Consider the following 22,370-nt stretch of genomic DNA (forward strand, 5'->3'; position numbering starts at 1 on the left):
TTATTGCCTGGGAAATGGTGACCTTTGAAATGTGACACCTAAGAATGGTTTCCCTGCTGCTGTACCCTGCACCACAAATGGACAATTCTAAACAGCTGGTATTTGCATGTGTTTACAAGCAACCTTTATGCTCAGTGTTAACAACTTACAGGGTTGGCAACACTTGAAATACTATTGAGTAGACAGTGTCAGGGAAACATCAAAACATTGTGTAAAACAATTCTATAGTTACAATTTGGTTAAGATAAATGAAACAACTGCAAGTGTGTGTGTATATATATATATATATATATATATATATGTACATACATGCCCACTCAGAAACCCCCACCCACCCCCCCCCCAAAAAAAATCTGAAAAGCATTTTAATTTTTTTCCTGACTGAAGTTTTGACCATTTAAAAACATTTCAGGAAGATGTATGACAGGCGGTCAGGAATGTTTATTTTATTTAAGCAGTGGTGAGCTATTAAATTGGTTATCAGTGTTTGTAGGCATGCACTTCCAGGAAAATATGGACACCTCATCTTTTTAAACACATTAAGCATATGCACATTTGAGATTTTACACTATTTATAGCTAGAAGTAATATAAATATACATTCAAAACTTTAGAAATATATATGTTTTAATTCATTGCAAAATGTCATAAAATATCAAAATGTCAATAAATGTGAAACACGCCCTACATTTTCCTTTCTTTCCAGTCTGATATCATGGCCACGATCATGTTCCAGGCAATCACAAACTGTTTTCTAGCTCATCATCACCAAATTCTGATTCTCACTTCTGTTTGTCATTTTCTTTGTGTAATTAAACTTAATTTCGCTCATTGTAAAGTATTTATAACTTATAACTTACTTATTGCACTCCAAAAACTTTTTGGACCTTTTTTTGGATCTTGATAGTCCACGAGAATGTTTTTCTTAGGGGAAATTTTTGTATTTGTCCACTGTTGGACATGCTCTGTGCATGTGTGCTCACTGTGTGTGTCACCGTCACTCAGTGGGGTTAGAATGTAGGTACTTTTCCCTTTTGAGCTTATGGACTAAACTGCATTGTCAGCAAGACTGTCCTACACCCTGTACCTGACCTCACCACAGCTGCAGAGTTTGTGTGCTGATAGAAAATATGTGCATCATTTTTGTATTATGGTGTAATTTTGGATTATGGTGTTATTGTATTATCATTATATCAGTGGGACAAACTAGTCATTGTAATAATTCCAAAATAGTTATCAAAATAAGCCTAGTTCTCATTACCCATTGCCTTGTGTTTTTATGTGACCCCTTTCTGTACATTCTGATATAATGGATGGCTTTTTTACACAAAATATGCAACTAGGAGGGACAACATAATTTATTCCTATAAAATTAAATAAAAATAATGACATAGGCCGCAATTGCCATATAATTAATAAACCCTTTATGAAAAAAATATGTTCTTGTTGAAAAGTCAGAATCTGATTTCAAAACAATCCACTAGCGCCCTTTATCTGATATGAATGCTTTTGGCTATGTTCACGTTACCAGGCTGAAGTTACTCAAATATGATTTTTGGCTCAATGTGGCTCAGATCTGATTTTTTCATGGATGTATATATGTGCCAAATCAGATTTTTTAAAAATCTGATATTTATTGTCACGCCTAATAGAAACTGTGTAGTCCAAAACCCAGACTCCTCCGTTTCTTTCAATGGACAATCTCCACCTCAGGACCCCCAGCATGCATCTGTCTCTAACACGTGTCTGGATCAATCAGCTCGCTTTCTCACTCTTGTCATTGCCTGAATTCTAAACCTGTCTATTTTGTATGTTTTCCGTGAAGTATTGCCACTATTATCCAGTGACATACTGAGCGTTCTATCTCTGTTTGTATCTCCGTGAATTACCTGTTTTTTCCCATTTGACTTTGTCTTTTCTCTCGCCCTTTATGATTTGTTTACATTGTGCTCTTCCAAATTTCCTACTCTATTTTCTGACTCAGGTTTACTCTTTAGTCTAGTGAGTTGCCTCTGATGTTTTGGTTTGCTGTTTCTCTGGTCTCTGTAACGACTGCTTTCTCTGTTTATGTCCCTTATATTAAAGGTCTCATTCCATCGATTTTTCGTTTTAAACAGTCTAGTTGTGGTCTCTAGTATGAATGAATGCCATGTGAGCCGTATTTTTTTGTGAAAAAAATGTGCTCAGGTTCCTATTTAGCCCTGCTTTAGATGAATTAGAGGTCTCTGAAGAAAGAAAGATTTTGACTCTTGCTCATAAATATTCATACATGCAAATATATCACCTCTGATTGGCTAACAGCACTGCAGCAGAGAACGCCTACCAGCCTCCCCCCACAGTCAATTTTACAATTTTACCTTTTAAAGCCTCATCTCATTTTACCTTGTGCATTTGACTCCTGTCTGTATCGTTACACGTATCTGATCCATTTTTCATGAATGTAAACTGTCAAATCAGAATACATGCATCTTTTGCTTTTATGCATGCGCTAAGCGCTTCTCTCTCGTACCCACACATCTCTTGGTGCAACTCTGCCAGCTATAGCTGCAAAAACAGCAACACATACTGCTAATGCTAATGATTGCAGTACTAGACTCGTAGCTAACATTCTAACTACAGTGCTATGAAAAAAAATTATTTGCCCCCTACTTGTTTTTACACCCTAAACCTAATATGTTTGTGCCAGTCACAACAACTGCAGTAAAGCAGTGGCGGGAAATGGATAAGGAGTGGACTGGAATGGAGTCTTTTACATCTCTGTGAAAGAATTATGGTCCACACTTCTTAGCATTTTTTTCTATTTAGCCACATTAAAGGATCTGTGGGCCTGGGGATCATCAAGATGTTTGTTGGCAAATGAAGGGCCTTTTGTGTTCTTTTTGGTCAGAAGTGTTTTTTTCCTTGGAACTCTCCCATGGATATAATTTTCAACCAGTCTCTTTCTTATTATTGAATCCTTAACACTGACCTTAACTGAGGCAGGTGTGGCCTGTAGTTCTTTAGATGTTGTTCTGGGTTTTTTTGTTACCTCCTGAATGAGTTGTTCATGTCATTTTGGAGTAATTTCAGTAAGCCGGCCACTCAAGGGAAGGTTCACCAGTGTTCCATGTTTTCTCCATTTGTGAATAAAAGACCTCACTGTGGTTTAGTCCCAAATCCTTAGAAATGACTTTGTATTCTTTTCCTGAATTAAAGATGCCAATGACTTTGTTTTCTCATATGTTCTTAAATTTCTTTATACTGGGGAATAATAGTGTGTTGCTTTCTGATATCTTTTATGCTGTGTCATGTTATCAGACAGGTTCTTTTCAAGTGTGTATGACAAAAATACTTTTTTATGACACTGTAAATCTTTGTGTTCCATTGTGAAATATCAACAATTTGTTTTATGTATGCCAGATCTGTTGTGTTAATTACATTATATTGCCTAAATATATACTGTCATGTAGCACATACTTGTAGCCTGTGCTAAAGAGACAGTGGTGTGAAAAAGCATGTTTCAGATCATCAAACAAATTTAAATATATGTCAAAGACAACACAAGTAAACACAATAGCAGTTTTTAAATGTTTTTATTATTAAGGGAAAGTTAAGTGTTAACCACCCCTCCCCCAGTTAAATAACTTAACTGTAATTTTTCACACCTGGTTTCAGTTTCTCTAGCCACACCAGGCCTGATTATTGCCCCATCTGTTCTTAATCAAGAAATGACCTAAATAGGACCTGCCAGACAAAGCAAAAGAAGACCACAAGATATTAGAGATTATGTCAATTTCCAGAAAAATGCAGGACCAAATGATAAAGAGAGTAATTAAGATCTATCAGTCCAGAAAAGTTTAGAAAGCCATTTCTAAAGTTTGGGACAACAAACCACAGTGAAAGCCATTTCGCCACAAATGGCGAAAACTTGGAACATGGTGAACATTGTGAGGTCACAAAAGACCCCACAACAACATGCAAAAAACTGCAGGCCTGACCTACCCCACTAAGAAGAAGACTGGGCAAAAACAGCATGCACGGCAGAGTGCCAAGACGAAAACCTGTGCTAAGCAAAAAGAACGGTAATGCTTGTGTCAATTTTGTCAGAAAACATCTTGATGATTCCCAAGACTTTTGGGAAAATACTCTGTGGACTGATGAGACAAAAGATAAACGTAACACCACATTTTAGAAAAAAATAAATATGTTTTTAACTGTAGTGGTGTAGTTTGGTGGTCCGTAATGTGGCGGTTTACTGTAGTGTGATGGTCTGGGGCTGCTTTGCTGATTCAGGACCTGGAAGACTTTCTGTGATAAAAGAAACCATACATTTTACTGTCTACCAAACAATCGTAAAGTAGAATGTACGGAGAATGTCCCGCCGTAAAGGAGAATGTCCAGAAGCAAAATTTGTTCTGCAGAAGAAAATGATCCAAAACACATCAGCAAGTCCACTTCTGAATGGCAGAAGTAAAAAACAAAGTGAAGACTTTGTCAGGACCTAGTCAAATTCCTGACCTGAATCCGATTGAGATGCTGTGGCGTGACCTGTGGCTCAAAAACCATCCAATGTAGCGGAATTACAACAATTCTGCAAAAAAGAGTGGGACAAACTTCCTGCACAGCGCTGTGAAACCTCGTTGCAAAATACAGCAAATGCTTGATTGCAGTTGTTGCTGCTAAGGGTGGCTCAACAAACTTTATTTAAAAACTGCATTTAGTTTTTGCTTGTGTTGTCTGACTAATGTTAAAATTTGTTTAATGATTTGAAACATTTAGTGGAAAACATGCAAAGAAATCAGGAAGGGGGCAAACACTCTGTACACACCACTGTATATTATTGCCAAACAACAGCTGACACCATTCCTGTATTTTGTTTTGTCCATGCCGGCTCTATTGCTGATTGACACCTTTTTCCAGTTATTATCATTCTTGATGTTATCTCAATAAATGCCAAGTACAAATTTAACATTAGTTAATCTTATATTTCTTTATTATTTAATTTACTTTGTGCAGGCTTTGGCAGCAGAACAACCCAATACAATACTGCTTTTATTTAAATGTCTGAGCCTTACTCCTGAAACCGTTTTTGTCTCATCTGTACATACACTTTTCACCAAAAAATGTTTTTGCTGTGCAGGTGTTTCAGCTGCAAACTTAGGTCAAGATTAAAGATGTCGAATTTGGAACCTTCTTTCTCGGAAGGAACAATTTCCAAGACGATCTAAAATGTGATTCGCTTTGAACAGTGACAATGGTGCTCTGGTAGCTTCCAGTTGATGGCAAGCCTGTGGTTTCATGTTTTTTTGGTTGTTTATGACCATCAGCCAGCTTTTCCTCAGTTGAGGATAACAGTTTTGGCTTTTGCCAAAGTGGCAATACATCCAAGTATCTTGTTTTTACCAAAAGTTCATTGAACTGACGACGCTGTAATCTGCAGTTGTTTAGAAAAAACATCCAACTTGTGTAAACAAGATATAAAGTTCTCAAGATATAAACTTCTCCTTTGAACTGTGTGTTACTGATACGCTTTTTTAAAGAAACTCTTTTTATGTGTGTACAAATAAGCTGGTAATCAGCACTAACAAGATAGATTCTGAGCACAAATGCATGCAGGTGTCTCATAAAAATAGCATTTGCCAAATGTTCGTTCATGATCTAACATTGTGTATATTACGAATGACTTGAATACAAGTGATCAATGCAGATATATACAATTTTATTGAACAGATAATGAAGTTGTGCTGATAGTCATATTGTATAACAACAGCAGAATCTCAGCTTAGGCTTTATTCTTCCTTGGCCTATGGAAAAGAGTTAAAAAGCATTAAATAACTGTCATGATGATATTAAAATGTTTTGTGTCTTTATGAATAAAACACTTTGTCTATTTTACCTTGCCACTATCACGGCTCTTTGCTCTGAGCTTGTTAACCTGAGACTCAGCAATATCAGCACGCTCTTCAGCCTCCTCCAGGTCATGCTGGGCCTTCCTGAGCTTGGACAGGTGGCCATTGGCTTGTTCCTCCTAAACGTTCGTGTTGTAGAAAGAAGCAAAATATGTGTGTGAGATTTCTGTAATATTTTAACAAAGGTCTTGTGTGCTGATACAAAATGCAGACATAAATTAGACTCACAGCTTCCTCAGCTTGTCTCTTGTAAGCCTTGACCTTCAGCTGCAGCTTATCAACCAGATCCTGCAGCCTGGTGAGATTTTTCTTGTCCTCCTCAGTCTATAAATCACACAGCTATTAGTTTATATTTATTAGTTTAAACACTACTCTCATTATTTAAATTGGATATATTCTATACATACCTGGTAGGTAAGTTCCTTTACTCTTCTCTCATACTTGCGGACACCCTTAACAGCATCAACTCCACGCCTCTGTTCAGCCTCAACTTCAGCTTCCAGTTCACGCACCTAGATGAGTTTATGCATACAGAAAAAAACTCCTTAAATTATATTTAATGAAATAAACATTCTGGAGTTGACTGCTTCCCACTCTGTATTACAAAGACTGTAACTGAGCATTAAGTGAACTACAGCCTCCAAAAAAAGACTAACCCTGGACTCCAGTTTCTGGAGTTGTTTCTTTCCACCCTTCATGGCCAGATTCTCAGCCTCATCCAGGCGGTGCTGCAGGTCTTTCACTGTGACCTCCAGGTTCTTCTTCATCCTCTCCAGGTGAGCACTGGTGTCCTGCTCCTTCTTGAGCTCTTCTGCCATCATTGCAGCCTGATTAATCAAACAAGGTTTGATTAGATTTTGGAGTAAACTTTAAAACAAATCAGACATGGCATGAAGAAAAGAACTCACATCAGTGATGGCTTTCTTGGCCTTATCCTCTGCATTTCTTGCTTCCTGAACAGTGTCATCAACCTCACCTTGGACTTGAACCAGGTCAGCCTCAAGTTTCTTCTTGGTGTTCAGCAGACTTGTGTTCTGCAAGATATAATGTAAATCATCATACATTCAGAGTCAGAAAGTCAGACGTTTTAGATTTCTTGATTTTATAACAACAGAGTTCTAATACCTGAGAGTGGAGCAGTGCAACGCGCTCACTGGCATCCACCAGCTCTTGCTCTGCCACCTTGCGACCTCTCTCTGTCTGCTCCAGGGCAGCTCTGAGCTCCTCAATCTCAGCCAACATCAGAGTGTTCCTGCGCTCCACCATGGCCACCTGTTCCTTCATGTCTTCTTGTCCCCTCACAGCATCATCAAGGTGCAGCTGGGCATCCTAAAGATAAAAAAGGTAGTGTTTTAGATATCTATCATATTATTCCATGTGTGTACATTATATGATGCAGGTGAAAATTGCTTTATAATTCCAAAGAAAATACCTTCAGTTGTCCCTGCACATTCCTCAGTTGTTTCTGGGCCTCGGATGCTTGGCGATTGGCGTGGCTCAGCTGAATTTCCATCTCATTGAGATCTCCTTCCATCTTCTTCTTGATTCTCAAAGCATCATTCCTGCTTCTGACCTCAGAGTCCAGAGTGCTCTGCATGGATTCAATCACTCTCTGGCTGTTCCTCTTGATCTGCTCCATCTCCTCATCCTTCTCTGCAAGCTTCCTGTCAACTTCACTCTTGACCTGGTTGAGCTCAAGCTGGACGCGGAGAATCTTGGACTCCTCATGCTCCAGAGTACCCTGTAATTAATAATTAAATATTTAATATTAATTATGACAGTGCTCCTCATGTGCTCTTTATTATATGTCAAAATAAGTAGGGTAAAGATTTCAGTGTAACAGTTTTGTATATTTTTACACACAAAAAAGATCCATGAAAAGGAACTTAGAATAGAAAATGTACCTCTGCCTCTTCCAGGGCAGTCTGAATCTCCGCCTTCTCAGTCTCCACTGTCTTCTTGGCCTTCTCCAGCTCATGAATGCTCTTTCCAGTCTCACCAATCTGTTCAGTCAGGTCTGAGATCTCCTCTGTAACAGAATTAAAAAACATTTATTTTATTACTATTCTAGATATTAAAACTGTATCTAAAATGATCCTGGACTGTTGTTACATACGTTGCAGATTCTTGTTCTCTCTCTTGAGGGTCTCCAGTTGGTCAAGAGCTTCCTCATAAGAGTTCTTCATCTTGAAGAGTTCAGTGCTCAGACCACGAGCCTCCTTCTGGGCTCCCTCCAGCTCTGCCTGACCCTCCTCAAACTTCTGCTTCCATTCTGCCAGCACCTTTGGTAGACATATGAAACTTTTTTCATATATGCTAATGAGCAGACACAAGAGCAATGATGTTTCTATGTAATTATATTATTTATCAGTAAATTATTCATACAGTTTACCTTGTCAAAGTTCCTCTGCTTCTTGTCAAGGTTGGCAGCCAAAGCATTGGCTCTCTCCACATCAATCATGAGGTCCTCCACCTCACCCTGGAGTCTCTGCTTGGTCTTCTCCAGAGAGGCACACTTGGAGTTCACAGCCTCAATTTGTTCCTCAGCCTCCTGCAGGCGCTGTGCCAGTTTCTTCCTATTTAAATTATATTTTTTACAATATTTAATGTGTGATTTAGTGATGTGCATATTTTCATTAAATTAAGCCTTTTATATAATAAAGAGCTTTTGTTCCTACTTTGCCTCCTCAAGCTCTTCAGTGCGCTGGATGGCATCAGTTTCATATTTAGACCTCCACTGGGCAACCTCGCTGTTGGCCTTGGACATTGAACGCTGAAGCTCAGCCTTTGCTTCCTGCTCCTCCTCAAACTGCTCCCTGAGAAGGTCACAGTCATGACGAGCAGACTGCAGTCCATGGGCCAGGGCATTCTTTGCCTGTGAAAAGTAAATATGGCATTCTGTTACTTGACATGAACTTACTAGTAAATTGAATTAGATATAGTTTATGACATCCATACCTTAACCTCCTCTTCAATCTGTCTCTTGAGCTCATCAATTTGCTGAGTAAAGGCCTGTTTTCCTCTGGTCAGCTGAGAAACCAAAGACTCTTTCTCCTCCAGCTGGCGCCCAAACTCACCTGTGTGGCATTCATTGTTTAATTACCTGTACATTTCTTAATTATATCTGTACAACAATAAAATTAGTAAAAAGAACTACAATGAACTAAGCAATTAAATGGTAATTTACCAAAAGACTAAATAGGTAATGGAATTCTGAAAGTGTGTAATTCTTTGATACCGTTCTCAGTCTGGAGCCTAGCCTTCTGAGCACTGAGGTCATTGTTTTGGCGAACATTCTCATCATTTTTGGACTTGATTTCACTGAGCTGATCCTCAAGGGTTCTGCACATCTTCTCAAGATTTGCCTGTAATTAAAAATGATTACTATTTATTCACAACTTTGAAATTTCAGTGAATTATGTATGTATTTATTTAATATTTTCTATGAAAGACATGCCTTGGCCTTAGCAACAGCTTCCATGTTGCTGGAGAGATCATCAATCTCCATTTTGTATTCACTCTTTTCTTTCTCGAGCTTCTGCTTGACGCGCTGCAGGTTGTCGATTTGTTCTCCAAGCTCAGCAACGCTGTCGGCCTGCTTTTTGCGGAGAGCAGCAGCAGTGGCTTCATGCTGCAGAGTGGACTCTTCAAGATCACGACGCAGCTTCTGGAACTCAGCCTCCCGCTTCTTGTTCATCTCAATCTGTGCAGCAGTTGCTCCTCCAGCTTCCTCAAGCCTCTCACTGATCTCCTCAAGTTCCCTGGACAGATCAGCTCTCTGTTTCTCAACCTTGGCACGAGCAGCACGTTCAGCCTCAATCTCTTCCTCCAGCTCCTCAATGCGGGCCTAACAGTGAAAGAAACTCTAAAATGTTATTTGTACTAATAACACAATGTATAAAAAACAATATATTATGCTATATATACAGCTCTGGAAAACATTAAGAGACCACTTAAAAATAATGAGTTTCTTTGATTTTCCCAAATTAACCTCTGGAATATAATCAAGGGTAAGATGGAGGATCACAAGCCATCAAACTAAGCTGAACTGCATGAATTTTCGCACCAGGAGTGGCAGGAAGACATTCAAAAGCAGTGTGTAAGTTTTATTAAAAAACATATTTATTAAAAAACACCAAATATTGATTTCTAAACTCTTAAAACTTTATAATTATAAACTTGTTTTCTTTGCATCTTTTTTGTTTTTCCAGCCATTTCTCATTTTCTGCAAAGAAATGGTCTGAATGACAATATTTGTATTTAGAATTTGGGAGCAATGTCCGTAGTTTATATATATATATATATATATATATATATATATATATATATAAACATATATATATATATATATATATATATATATATATATATATACTTTGTGGACAGAAAAAATAAATACCTGAAGTTCCTTAATCTTCTTCTGAAGCTGAGCACCCAGAGATTGCTCATCCTCAATCTTGCTAAGAAGTTGGCTTATTTCAAAGTCTTTCCTAAGAAAATAAAAAAATAATATTTGTTATACAGAAAATAGTATTGTAACATTGGTTAATAAATACTATTGTTTAGCTGTTATTTATATAGTTAAAATTACTTCTTCATCTTCTCCTCAGACTGCTGCTTGTCATTCTCCAGGTCCATGATGGATTCCTGAGCCAGTTTCAGATCACCCTCAAGCTTTCTCTTGGCTCTCTCCAGGTCCATGCGGAGCTTCTTCTCTTGCTCCAGAGAACCCTCCAGCTGTAGAAACACAATGCTTGTTTAGATTATCCAATCTTATTTTATTAATAATCCAGTTCCATGATTGATGTAACTCACATCATCCACTTGTTGCTCAAGCTTAGTCTTGGACTTTGTCAGAGTGTTGACTTTGTCTTCCTCTGCCTGAAGGTCATCAAGAGTCTGCTGATGTGCCTCTTGGAGGGCTTTCTTCTCCTTGGTGAGTTTAGCAATGCTCTCATCTTGAGCTGCCATCTCCTCAGTGAGGTTCTTCACCTACAATTTTGATACCACATTTGACATATTGTTTGGAAAAGTTTTAATATGAAATCAGATTTAAGAGCAATCTTTTCCATCTTAAAGCAATTTTGACCTTGTTTTCAGTGGCGTGTTTCTCTTTCTCCACTTTAGCCAAGGTCAGCTCCAAGTCATCAATGTCCTTCTTGAGCTCGGAGCACTCATCCTCCAGTTTCCTCTTCTTGGCAGTCAGCTCAGCATTGATTTCTTCCTCATCCTCCAGTCTCTCAGTGGTCTCTTTGAGTTTAGCCTCAAGCTGGATTTTGCTCTTGATCAGACCCTCACATCTCTCCTCAGCATCAGACAGATTCTCAGATTCCTGTTTATTGGAACAGATTTAATAGGTTAAAACCTTTAGAAATGTAATAACGGGTAAAGATTATTTTCATGTTGTGATAATACTTACTGATGCCACTTGAAGCTGCAGGTCATTCCTCTCTTGCAGCAGAGACACCATTTTCTCCTCAAGCTCCTTCTTTTTGGCCTCAGCCTTGGCCAGGTCTTCCTTGCATTTAGCGAAATCCTCTTTCATGGTGGCCAGCTCCTTCTCAGTCTCAGCACTCTTCAGCAGAGGCTTGATCTTGTAGTACACCTTCATCCATGGCCAGTGTTTGACATTCATGAATGAGCGGATGTTGTACTGAATGGTGTAAATGGATTCCCTAAAGAAATTAAATAATTTATTGTCTAAAAATAATGATGCGTTTGAGATAGCTGTATTTATCTGTATAGCATTTTTTATTAGAGCTGTTGACTTAGTATTGACCGCTTAGTCTGCATGTACAATGAAAGTCATTGATACTGATTGTTGTGTCAAAGGTATCTTTTTAAATACCTTCTTTCCATCATCTTGACAAACTCTCTTCTCATGAGGTAACCGCGGCAAACAGCCTGAGTCATTGTGACCAAAGCAGCCAGTTTCTCATCTCGCATCTCTTCAAGGGTACCCAGAAGACCAGCTTTGAAGAACACCTGAAAGTAAGAGGAGGAATTTACTACAAGTCTACGTTTGATTATTTTTTTTATAATAAGATGATTGCACTTTTCATTGATCTTTTAACCTTCCATGGTGAATAATCACCTTTGTGTGACCAAATCTGTACTGGTCATGGTCGATATCAATGGACCCCAGGAGCTTCTCACAGGCCTTCTTGTTGTCAATAAACTGACCCTCAGGGATGACACTGGCATTCAGCACTTTGTATCTGTGTTAAAATACAAAATATTTCAGCTCTACTTCACATAAAGGAAAATAAACAGCTTTACCTTTCTTCAGTTTCCTCTATACCTCTGTTTAAAGTCACCATAAAGGATTCTGCTGGGGAATCCCTTTCTGCAGATTCTGATACCTTCCAGCACACCGTTACATCTAAGCTGGTGGATAACCAGGAAGTTCTCCATAAGACCTGACAAATACAAAAAAAGTAAACAATAATATATATTTTATCATAAACATAAACACACTCTGGAAATTAACAGGTTGGATTGAAATTATCTTCTTTACCTGGAGTCTTGGACTCATTGGGAATCAGGCAACGCACAAAGTGAGGATGTGTGCTCCTCAAGTTGGTCATTAGCTTGCCCAAATTTTCCTGTGGAGTAAATAAATTATTGGCATTCATTCATGGTGTATTTAAATGCATTAATGTTAATGAACTGCAATTGTAACATACTCTGAACTGTGAGGACACAGTCTGCATGGAACCACCCTTCTTCTTGCCACCCTTCTTGCCGCCAGTTTCTGTGTAATATGACAACAAGTTTACATATAATTAGAAATGTGAAATTTTTTGTGCTTACAAGTCAGTTCAGTAATGAATAGTTTAAACTACATGTAATCACCTTCAACAACAGGTGGGTAGAGGGTAGCCAGCAGTTTCACTGCAGACTTCTGGTACAGCTGCACAACAGACTCGTTCAGTGGATCCTTGTTCTTATCCAGCCAGCCAGCAATGTTGTAGTCCACAGTACCAGCATAGTGAACCAGAGAGAAGTGGGCTTCAGCCTTGCCTTTGGCAGGCTTGGGCTTCTGGAAAGCATTACACTTTCCAAGATGCTGATCATACAGCTTGTTCTTGAAGCTGGTGTCTGTTGCCTTGGGGAACATGCACTCCTCTTCAAGGATGGAAAAGATACCCATGGGCTGTTTTAAGAAAATACAAGTTAAATTTTTTTCTGCTGAAATTAAAGGTTAGCTAATGTATTAATCAGATACTGAGTATGAAAGTTTATTTTCTACTTACTTTCTCAATGAGCTCAATGCAAGCAGCCAAGTCCATGCCGAAATCAATGAACTCCCAGATAATGCCCTCCTTCTTGTACTCTTCTTGCTCCAGGACGAACATGTGGTGGTTGAAGAACTGCTGCAGTTTCTCATTGGTGAAGTTGATACACAGCTGCTCCATGCTGTTGAACTAAAGGTGTTTAAAATAAAGGTTAGACAGTATTCAACATATTTTAGTAAAAGTTTGCTTGTGATTACTGGAAACACCTACATCAAAGATTTCAAATCCAGCAATATCCAGCACACCAATGAAGAAATTTCTTTGTTGTTTTGTGTCCAACATCTGGTTGATACGAATGACCATCCACAAGAACATCCTCTCATAGATGGACTTGGCCAGGGCGCTGACAGCATTGTACACCTTAGAGTGGAATATATTAATAGTGTATGTTTAATTCAAAAGATGTTTAAATTGTCCCCTCTAAATATTTTGCATTAAATAAAAATCTTACCTGTGGCACGGTCTGTCCCTTTGTGACAAACTCATTTCCGACCTTCACTCTAGGGTAGCACAAGGCCTTCAGCATATCAGCTGAGTTCAAGCCCAGAAGATAAGCGACTTTGTCAGCATCTGTCAAGAGTAGCAAACATGTCTACAGTCAGTAACTGTGATCAGTTTTTATTTATGTTTAATAAGAAGAGAATTTGCACATTAAACAATTAATGTTAGATGCTTTAAATAAGTCTCACCCTCTGTGCCATCAGGCTCAGCCTGCTCCTCACGCTGCTTTTGCTTGAACTTCATGTTGCCATGATGCAGAACAGCTCCGGTGAATTTGTAGATGCTCATCTTCTCCTCATTAGTGAAGCCCAGAATGTCAATGGCAGTCTGAACAATAAAGATCAAAATTATTAATAAATCAAATTGAAAAGAAATCAAATCGAAAAGAACAATTTTGCTGAATTTTCAGGAGTTTATTACGTCTGTGGCAACCAGCTCTTCTTTGTCATCAATGCTGGCCACTGTGATTTGACCCTGACTGCACATGGGGAAGTCATAGGGGTTGGTGGTGATGAGGGTCATTTCTGCAACAAAAAGTCTTTATGTTAATCAGTTTTTTTTATATTTTGGTCCAGAGAAAAATAGGATTTACAGTTCCTAGCAAGTTTCCTACCAATCAGCTCAGGTTTATGGTTGGTCATCATCTGGTAGAAGATGTGGTAGCCTCTCTCATCTGAAAGCTGGAATGTTACTCTAGACTTCTCCAGCAGATCTGTTCAGACAATTAATCAATGATATCTATTAATTCCCAACAGGCATACTCATATTTTGAATATATTAAATAAATATATGATTAAACAACTTACAGGTTTCAATATCAGCACTGGCCAGTTTACCACTTGTGCCAAAGTGGATTCTGATAAATTTACCCTTTTTAGGTAGAAAACAAAAGACTGTCAAAAGTTCTGTTTGAGACTAAGAAAAGCAATACACTTTCCACAAAATTTTTCCAAGGTAAAGAGAATGTTGAAGTGAATAACTTACGAAACGAGAGGAGTTGTCATTTCTCACTGTCTTGGCATTACCATAGGCCTCAAGCAATGGGTTAGCAGCAATGATCTGGTCCTCAAGAGATCCCTGCAGCACACAATAATGTGTCCTTTAAATCAGTGTTTGATGATCTTGCAGATAAGTTTTTTAGATATAGATTCGTATTTTACCTGCATTTTGCTGGCGGATTCCTTCTTCTTGTCACCTTGTACAGCAACTGTGGCAAAGTACTGGATGACACGCTTGGTGTTCACAGTCTTTCCAGCACCGGATTCTCCACTGGTTTAGAGTAAATAAAAATCTTTAATCTTTAATACATTTAAACAGACAGAGATTGTAATGTTTCTTGTAAATACTTACGTAATCAGGACAGACTGGTTCTCTCTGTCTGTAGGATGAAAATATAGTAATGCATTTAAGTGAGTGCATATATATTTTCTCAGAACATTCTCTTCTCTTTATATGTTTTAACTTACCAGTAAGCATGAACTGGTAGGCATTGTCAGAGACAGAGAAGATGTGGGGTGGGGCCTCCATGCGCTTTTTGCCTCTGTAGGCAGCCACCACTTCTGCGTCATACACTGGAAGCCACTTGTAGGGGTTCACAGTCGCGCAGAACAGTCCAGAGTAGGTCTGAGGCAGATTTAAACATATATTTTAACAGATTTCTTCATGATTTTTGCACATTCTTAAACCATACTGATATCTACTGATATATATATAAATACATATACGTATATAAACAATCTTGCAATTATCTTATGCACTGCTTTTTTTAACTTACGTAGATCATCCATGCTGCATAACGCTCTTTGAGGTTATAAAGCACAGAGGCTTCATTGAGATGGGTCATCATGGCCATGTCCTCAATCTTGTCGAACTTGGGAGGATTCATGGGGCTGACATCATCCTCCTTAACTGTTCTCTCCTGTTAGAAAATGAAATAAAGTATGGTTAGTTTAGTTTTAGATCTATAATTTAACTATGATAACAAACATTTCTGCAATAATGCTCACCTCCTTGGTGTCAAGAACTTCAACAACGACTTTGCCGCCATCTCTGCTCTTGATTGTACCCTTAAGGTACAGCTCTTTTACATCAGCTACATAGCAAGCGCTCTTAGCATCAAAGGGCTTGCTTTGAGCCTCAATTCTCTCCTTCTCTGGTTTTCGGAGGTAGATGGCAGCTTTGCCATAAACAGCCATTTCCGCGTCCGTACTCATGGTGGCGGCTTACTGTAAAATTTTTAACAAAGGACACAAAATTGCAACAAAGTTAGTTACATAGAATCAAAAATTTTAAACTTTTAAATGTTACACAGCATCTGATAATCTTTGATATTTAGCTCTGTTTGTAGGTGATGAAACTTTATACAACACCACAATTCAGCATTCAGTTCTAATCTCCTAATTACTTAAAGTACTATGTTGCCTATGTATGGATTATGTCTACTTAACGTTTAATATTAATTTTAATCTTAAGGCCCTGTCCCACTGCGATTGCATCTAAATATCCACTAAAGTACGTCCAAATTTCAGTGGACGCAGTTTAGTGGGTATTTAGACGCAATCTGGACGTAGTTTAGTGGATATTTGGACGGCACCGTCCAAGTGGACGTAGTTTAGACATTGCCGTCCACTTTAGACGCAAAAGTGGTTTTGGTACCTCCCAAAATTTTCGGAATAGACGGCAACTAATATGGACGTAATTTAGTGGATATTTAGACGCAGTACGGACGTATTTTAGTGGATATTTGGACGGCACGTACAGGTGGACGTCGACGTCCATAAAAATATTTTTCTGGCGTCCATCGCTTTTCCACACTTTCCAAGATGCCAGCCAAGAGGAAGGGTTCCGCTAAGACGGCCGCCGCCAAGCGATTTTCCGAGGAGGCAGTTCCAGCTCCCAGTTCTATGTTCTGCAAGGAATCTGTGGTCCATGGTTGTGTAGAAGAGAATAGATGTGCTCTCTCTTGTAGCTCAAGAAGAAATGATGATTCACTAGAAAAAACAACCATATATAGTTGGAACTCGACGTCCAAAAAGTGGACGTCGACTTCCAAAAAGTGGAAGTCGATGTACAAAGAGTGGAAGTCGACGTACAAATTTGGAAGTCGGCGTCCAACTTCAATTTAGACGGAATATGGACGTAATTGGTCTATATTTTGGACGCAGCGCGTTCACTCAGTGGACGCAATGTTTTCTGATAAATTTGGACGTACTTTAGTGGATATTTAGACGCAATCGCAGTGGGACAGGGCCTTTAGATCTTCACCTGATGGTCATCTGACGTGGCAGCCAATTTAAAATTAGCTAATTGTTGCGTAGATAACATAAATAATATATATAAATGTGGTTTATAACATTAAATGTAATATTAATTATAATAGAAACCAAATGTCTCACTTTTTATTCGCCCGAGACCTGATGAAATTTCCACAGCCCTTAAAATGAAAACATAGACATGAATTTTACAAGCAGTTCCTCTGATTACAGCTTCATTATCTAAAGTGCTATTAGATTTCAATAACAGGCTGTGTCGCTCTTACCACTGGCAGGAACGTCTTAGGTCTCCTCTGCAGCCTGTGCAGCTCCCCTCCAGCTTATATTGAGGACAATGTGCACACTAAGCAGAATCCTTTAAAGGCAGGCTCAGACCTTTTGATTTATTTTAAGGTCTCATAAAATGGACAGCCTTACTGGTTCTCAAGTTCACTGTCCTATTGAAATGATGTGTTTGTGTATTTAACATTCAATAAGTTACATGCTCTTACGGTATTTCTAATTTGACCAATTTATTGAAGACAGTGTTTACGCTAACATTTAGGTTTTAAAATGGTCTTAATGAGTTCATTAATTTGTTCATGAAATTGTATAAATAATGTTAATTTCTCTTTATAAAACATTGTTGTGTTACTTTTAATTTATTATATTGTATTTTAATGCTGATACAGAGACAACTTTTTTTAACATTTTCAGTTTCTTTTTTTTCATCAAGAATCTTTCCAAACTGTGAATTATCTCATTGTAAATGAGAATATTATTAATTTCTAAAGTAGTCTCTTTGCGTTCATAGTAATCTGGGCTCCTTTTTTGGATGGAGTGGTGCATGCAAAGTTTTATGACTACATTCCAAATCCAGAGTGAGAGATTCATTGCAAGGCATGTAGGCATGTTGCCAAAGTCATATGTTTGAAGATATTAAGAGCTGATTTTATATTATGGCTGGCTTTACTTTTTTGTACCCATGAAATAGCTTTTTTTAATCAAATAATTGTTCTAATTATTAGTTGTATGCTGGCTACAGCAGATACATATTTATTTTTTATTGTTTCCGTCAGTCACAGTTGTTTTATAATTCTTTCTTAATTTAACCTTTAACAGCCACAGACAGGCCGGTTTATTTGTTTAAATATTTTAATTACTGAATTAAATAATATACAAGCTCTAAAAGTGACACACACACATATATTGCCAGTTTGCCACAGGTCAGTCTGTAAAACCTCTGTCCTGCTGGAATGTAATCTGTAATTAATATTATTGATAGATAGAACTGTATAAGAATGGCAACAGTACAATAACGGACCATACAGTGAGTGAGTTTGATGGCTGCACAAGATGTTTAGAACTGCACACAAAGTTTTAGAGGTTTCGTGTGTGTCGCTTTCTTACTTTTGTAGACATAAGTAAATGAAGATTGTTTGGTTAGAAACTTGGAAGCAGGGTGGTTCACAAAGGATACTGGGAAAGCCATAAGTTAAGGGAGATATATGCCTGTCCTGGTCCCACAGCTCTCAGCTGCTTGCAAGGCATGTGAAACCGAAGCACAAGGGACTGAGAGCAACAGCTTAAGAGATGCCTGTAGGGCTAAATGAAGCACAGCACTATCAACACATAAACCTTTGGACTTTTCTTTTTGAAACTTCCCACCCTGAAGTCATACAGTCTTAAAAGTATTTCCTCTCAAACAGGTGAGGCATATATTTAAATAATTACCGATACAAATATTTTTTAAGTTTGTCAGTTTAAATGTACTTTTCCATGTTTCCAATTGCCTTATGTTTTTTTAGCATGAGAAAGGTACAGTTTCTCTTACCACAGTTGATTTTCTTACTGAAACCAATAGAAAGACTCATTGGACAGTCACGTCAATCCACCTCTCTAAAGTCTTTTCTACAGCTATGTTTTCCTTTATCCTAGCAAGATACAAACAAAATTAATTACAGGGTGTTTATTTATTTTTTATTTAAAAGCATATGTTACGAATACCTCTGTAAGGTCCTGGCCCTGTTTCCTGTCTGTCCTCGTGCCTGTGTTGTCCCACGTGACCTGTGACCCTGTGTTCTACCTGTGTTTTTCCACTCACCTGTGTTCTTCTGTAACTCCGCCCCTTCGTCCCAGGTGTTTCATGTTTCCTGTGTGTGTGCACCTCTATTTAAGGTCCGTGTTTCATTTCCCCGGTGTCGATCCTTGTACGTTTTTCGTCTGTCAGTGTTCCATGTTTTCCCGAGTTTCCCCAGTCCTGTTTTCAGTCAATTCCATGTTTATTTTGTATTTTTGTTAATAAATCCCCTGTTGTTTGCAATTTGCGTCCGCCTCCTCGTCTACCCTGCACCCCACCCTGACAGAAGGATCGACCTAAAAATGGACGCAGCAAATAAGTGGACCGGCTCCAGGTTGGCGATCCGCCATGCACCATGCGGGACCCCGGCGTTGGAATCCCCGAGGCCTAAAGGACGCCACAGGCCTCGGGGTAGACGTTCTAAGGGGTCCCGCCAGCCGAAGGAGGATCCCTTTTCCGGGGAGGATTTGCTTGGGGGGGCGCTGCGGGTGTGTGCGGGGAGCCTCGGGACTCGTCTCAGGTTGGGTGAAACCTACGAGTACCCGAGGCTCGTGGAGCGGAAGCCGTGGGACTTCCTCGGTTGCGCTCCCAGCAGCTCCGAGGAGGAAGAGGAGCTCTACCCCGCACCAGCCCGTACTCCATTGCCGTTTCCCCCAGTGGCTGTACTCTACCCGCGCTCCGTGAAGCCAGCGGATGGGACGCCACGCTCTGTGACTCCCGTGGCTCATCCGCGCTCCGAGAATCCCGCGGCCGAGACGCCGCGCTCTGAGTATCTCGCGGCTGAGGCTCCGCGCTCCGAGACCCCCGCGGCTCATCCGCGCTCCGAGAAGCTCGCGGCTGGGGCTCCGCGCTCCGAGACCCCCGCGACTCATTCGCGCTCCGAGACCCCCGCGACTCATCCACGTTCCAAGAAGCACGCTGAGGCTCCACGCCCCGTGACTCCCGTGGCTCAGCCGCTCCCCGAGACTTCAGCGGCGGCCGCGCCGCTCTCCGAGACTTCAGCGGCGGCCGCGCCGCTCCCCGAGACTTCAGCGGCGGCCGCGCCGCTCTCCGAGACTGCAGCTGCGGCAGCGCCGCTCTCCGAGATTTCAGCGACGGCCGAGCCGCTCTCCGAGACTTCAGCGGCGGCCGCGCCGCTCTCCGAGACTGCAGCGGCGGCAGCGCCGCTCTCCGAGATTGCAGCGGCGGCAGCGCCGCTCTCCGAGATTTCAGCGGCGGCCGCGCCGCTCCCCGAGACTTCAGCGGCGGCCGCGCCGCTCCACCAGACTTCAGCGGCGGCCGCGCCGCTCTCCGAGACTTCAGCGGCGGCCGCGCCGCTCTCCGAGACTGCAGCGGCGGCAGCGCCGCTCCCCGAGACTGCAGCGGCGGCCGCGCCGCGCTCACAGACTGCAGCGGCGGCAGCGCCGCTCTCCGAGACTTCAGCGGCGGCCGCGCCGCGCTCACAGACTGCAGCGGCGGCAGCGCCGCTCTCCGAGACTTCAGCGGCGGCCGAGCCGCTCTCCGAGACTTCAGCGGCGGCCGCGCCGCTCCCCAAGACTGCAGCGGCGGCCGCGCCGCGCTCACAGACTGCAGCGGCGGCAACGCCGCTCTCCGAGACTTCAGCGGCGGCCGCGCCGCGCTCACAGACTGCAGCGGCGGCCGCGCTCACAGACTGCAGCGGCGGCCGCGCCACTCTCCGAGACTTCAGAGGCGGCCGCGCCGCGCTAACAGACTGCAGCGGCGGCAACGCCGCTCTCCCAGACTACAGCGGCCGCGCCGTGCTCCGACGCTCCAGCGGCGGCCGCGCCGCGCTCACAGACTGCAGCAGCGGCAGCGCCGCTCTCCGAGATTTCAGCGGCGGCCGCGGCAGCTCCAGCACCTGCTGCCACAGCTCCAGCTCCAGCACCTGCTGCCACAGCTCCAGCTCCAGCACCTGCTGCCACAGCTCCAGCACCTGCTGCCACAGCTCCAGCTCCAGCACCTGCTGCCACAGCTCCAGCTCCAGCCCCTGCTGCCACAGCTCCAGCTCCTGCACCTGCTGCCACAGCCCCAGCTCCTGCAGCTCCCGCTGCTCCGGCCTCAGCCCCAGCTCCTGCAGCTCCCGCTGCTCCGGCCTCAGCCCCAGCTCCCGCTGCTCCGGCCTCAGCCTCAGCTCCTGCAGCTCCCGCTGCTCCGGCCTCAGCCTCAGCTCCTGCAGCTCCCGCTGCTCAGGCCTCAGCTCCAGCTCCAGCAGCTCCCGCTGCTCCCGTATCGGCTCCTCGAACTTTGTATACCCCCAGAACTGTGCCCAGGCTGGCTCCTTGGACTTCCCTACAGACTTTTGCCAGTCCTGGGCACCCACCAATGTTTGTACCCCTGTCTCTCCCTATCCTGGCCCCCGTATCTGTGTCCGTTCCAGTTCCTGTCCCCGGTGGTTTTTCTGTTCCCGTCCCAGTCACTGTATTTGTTTCTGTCCCCGTCACTGTTATGGTTCCAGTTCCCCTGTCCAGTTTTGTCCAGTCCCCGTCTTCTGTTCGGTCTGCTGCCCAGTCTCAGCCCCCTGTCCAGTCTCAGCCCCGTGTCCAGTCTCAGCCCTGTGTTCTGTTCCCTGTCCAGTCTCAGTCCCCAGTCCAGTCGTTTGTTCAGTCTGAACCCCCTGTCCAGTCCCAGTCTCCGTTCCCTGTCCAGTCTCCGTCTCCTGTTCGGTCCCCTGTCCAGTCCTTGCCCCATGTTCAGTCTGTGTCCAGTGTCATGCCCCAGTCTCCTGTCCTGTCCATTGTCCAGTCCCCAGTACGGCCTTATGTCCAGTCTCTGTCACCTGTCCAGTCTCCGTCTCCCTTTGTGTCCCCTGTCCAGTCCCTGTTCCAGTGTCCGTCCCTGTCTCCTGTCCAGTCTACTGTCCGGTTCCCGTTCCCTGCCCAGCCCCACGTCCGGTGTCCGTTCCCGGTCCTGCCCCCGTTTCATGTCCGGTCTCCTGTCCAGTTCCCTGTCCGGTCTCCGTCCTAGTTCTGTCTTGTCTTGTTCTTTGTTTTCCGCCCTCTCCTGACCTGCTCCTGGGGTTTCGTTTTTCGCGCCCCGGGAGTTGCGCGTTAAGGGGGGGGTTATGTAAGGTCCTGGCCCTGTTTCCTGTCTGTCCTCGTGCCTGTGTTGTCCCACGTGACCCGTGACCCTGTGTTCTACCTGTGTTTTTCCACTCACCTGTGTTCTTCTGTAACTCCGCCCCTTCATCCCAGGTGTTTCATGTTTCCTGTGTGTGTGCACCTCTATTTAAGGTCCGTGTTTCATTTCCCCGGTGTCGATCCTTGTACGTTTTTCGTTTCCCCAGTCCTGTTTTCAGTCAATTCCATGTTTATTTTGTATTTTTGTTAATAAATCCCCTGTTGTTTGCAATTTGC

The 22,370-nt window shown here is 42.1% G+C and overlaps 1 protein-coding gene across 1 annotated transcript in view; it reads right to left on the reverse strand.

Moving 5' to 3' along the window:
* Window positions 1-22,370, reverse strand: part of LOC103043084 (uncharacterized) — a 90,612-nt gene that overhangs the window by 47,834 nt on the left and 20,408 nt on the right. Inside the window, 20 exon segments of the mRNA XM_049466505.1 lie at window positions 11,307-11,562; window positions 11,736-11,872; window positions 11,982-12,105; window positions 12,189-12,306; window positions 12,405-12,492; window positions 12,574-12,641; window positions 12,743-13,043; window positions 13,144-13,314; window positions 13,396-13,545; window positions 13,637-13,755; window positions 13,875-14,013; window positions 14,107-14,210; window positions 14,300-14,398; window positions 14,493-14,556; window positions 14,671-14,763; window positions 14,847-14,955; window positions 15,037-15,064; window positions 15,153-15,309; window positions 15,461-15,604; window positions 15,693-15,907. Of these exon segments, the coding sequence (XP_049322462.1) occupies window positions 11,307-11,562; window positions 11,736-11,872; window positions 11,982-12,105; window positions 12,189-12,306; window positions 12,405-12,492; window positions 12,574-12,641; window positions 12,743-13,043; window positions 13,144-13,314; window positions 13,396-13,545; window positions 13,637-13,755; window positions 13,875-14,013; window positions 14,107-14,210; window positions 14,300-14,398; window positions 14,493-14,556; window positions 14,671-14,763; window positions 14,847-14,955; window positions 15,037-15,064; window positions 15,153-15,309; window positions 15,461-15,604; window positions 15,693-15,907 (2,684 nt within the window).

This window comes from Astyanax mexicanus, chromosome 1 (genome assembly GCF_023375975.1).
Source record: "Astyanax mexicanus isolate ESR-SI-001 chromosome 1, AstMex3_surface, whole genome shotgun sequence".
Taxonomy (NCBI): domain Eukaryota; kingdom Metazoa; phylum Chordata; class Actinopteri; order Characiformes; family Acestrorhamphidae; genus Astyanax; species Astyanax mexicanus.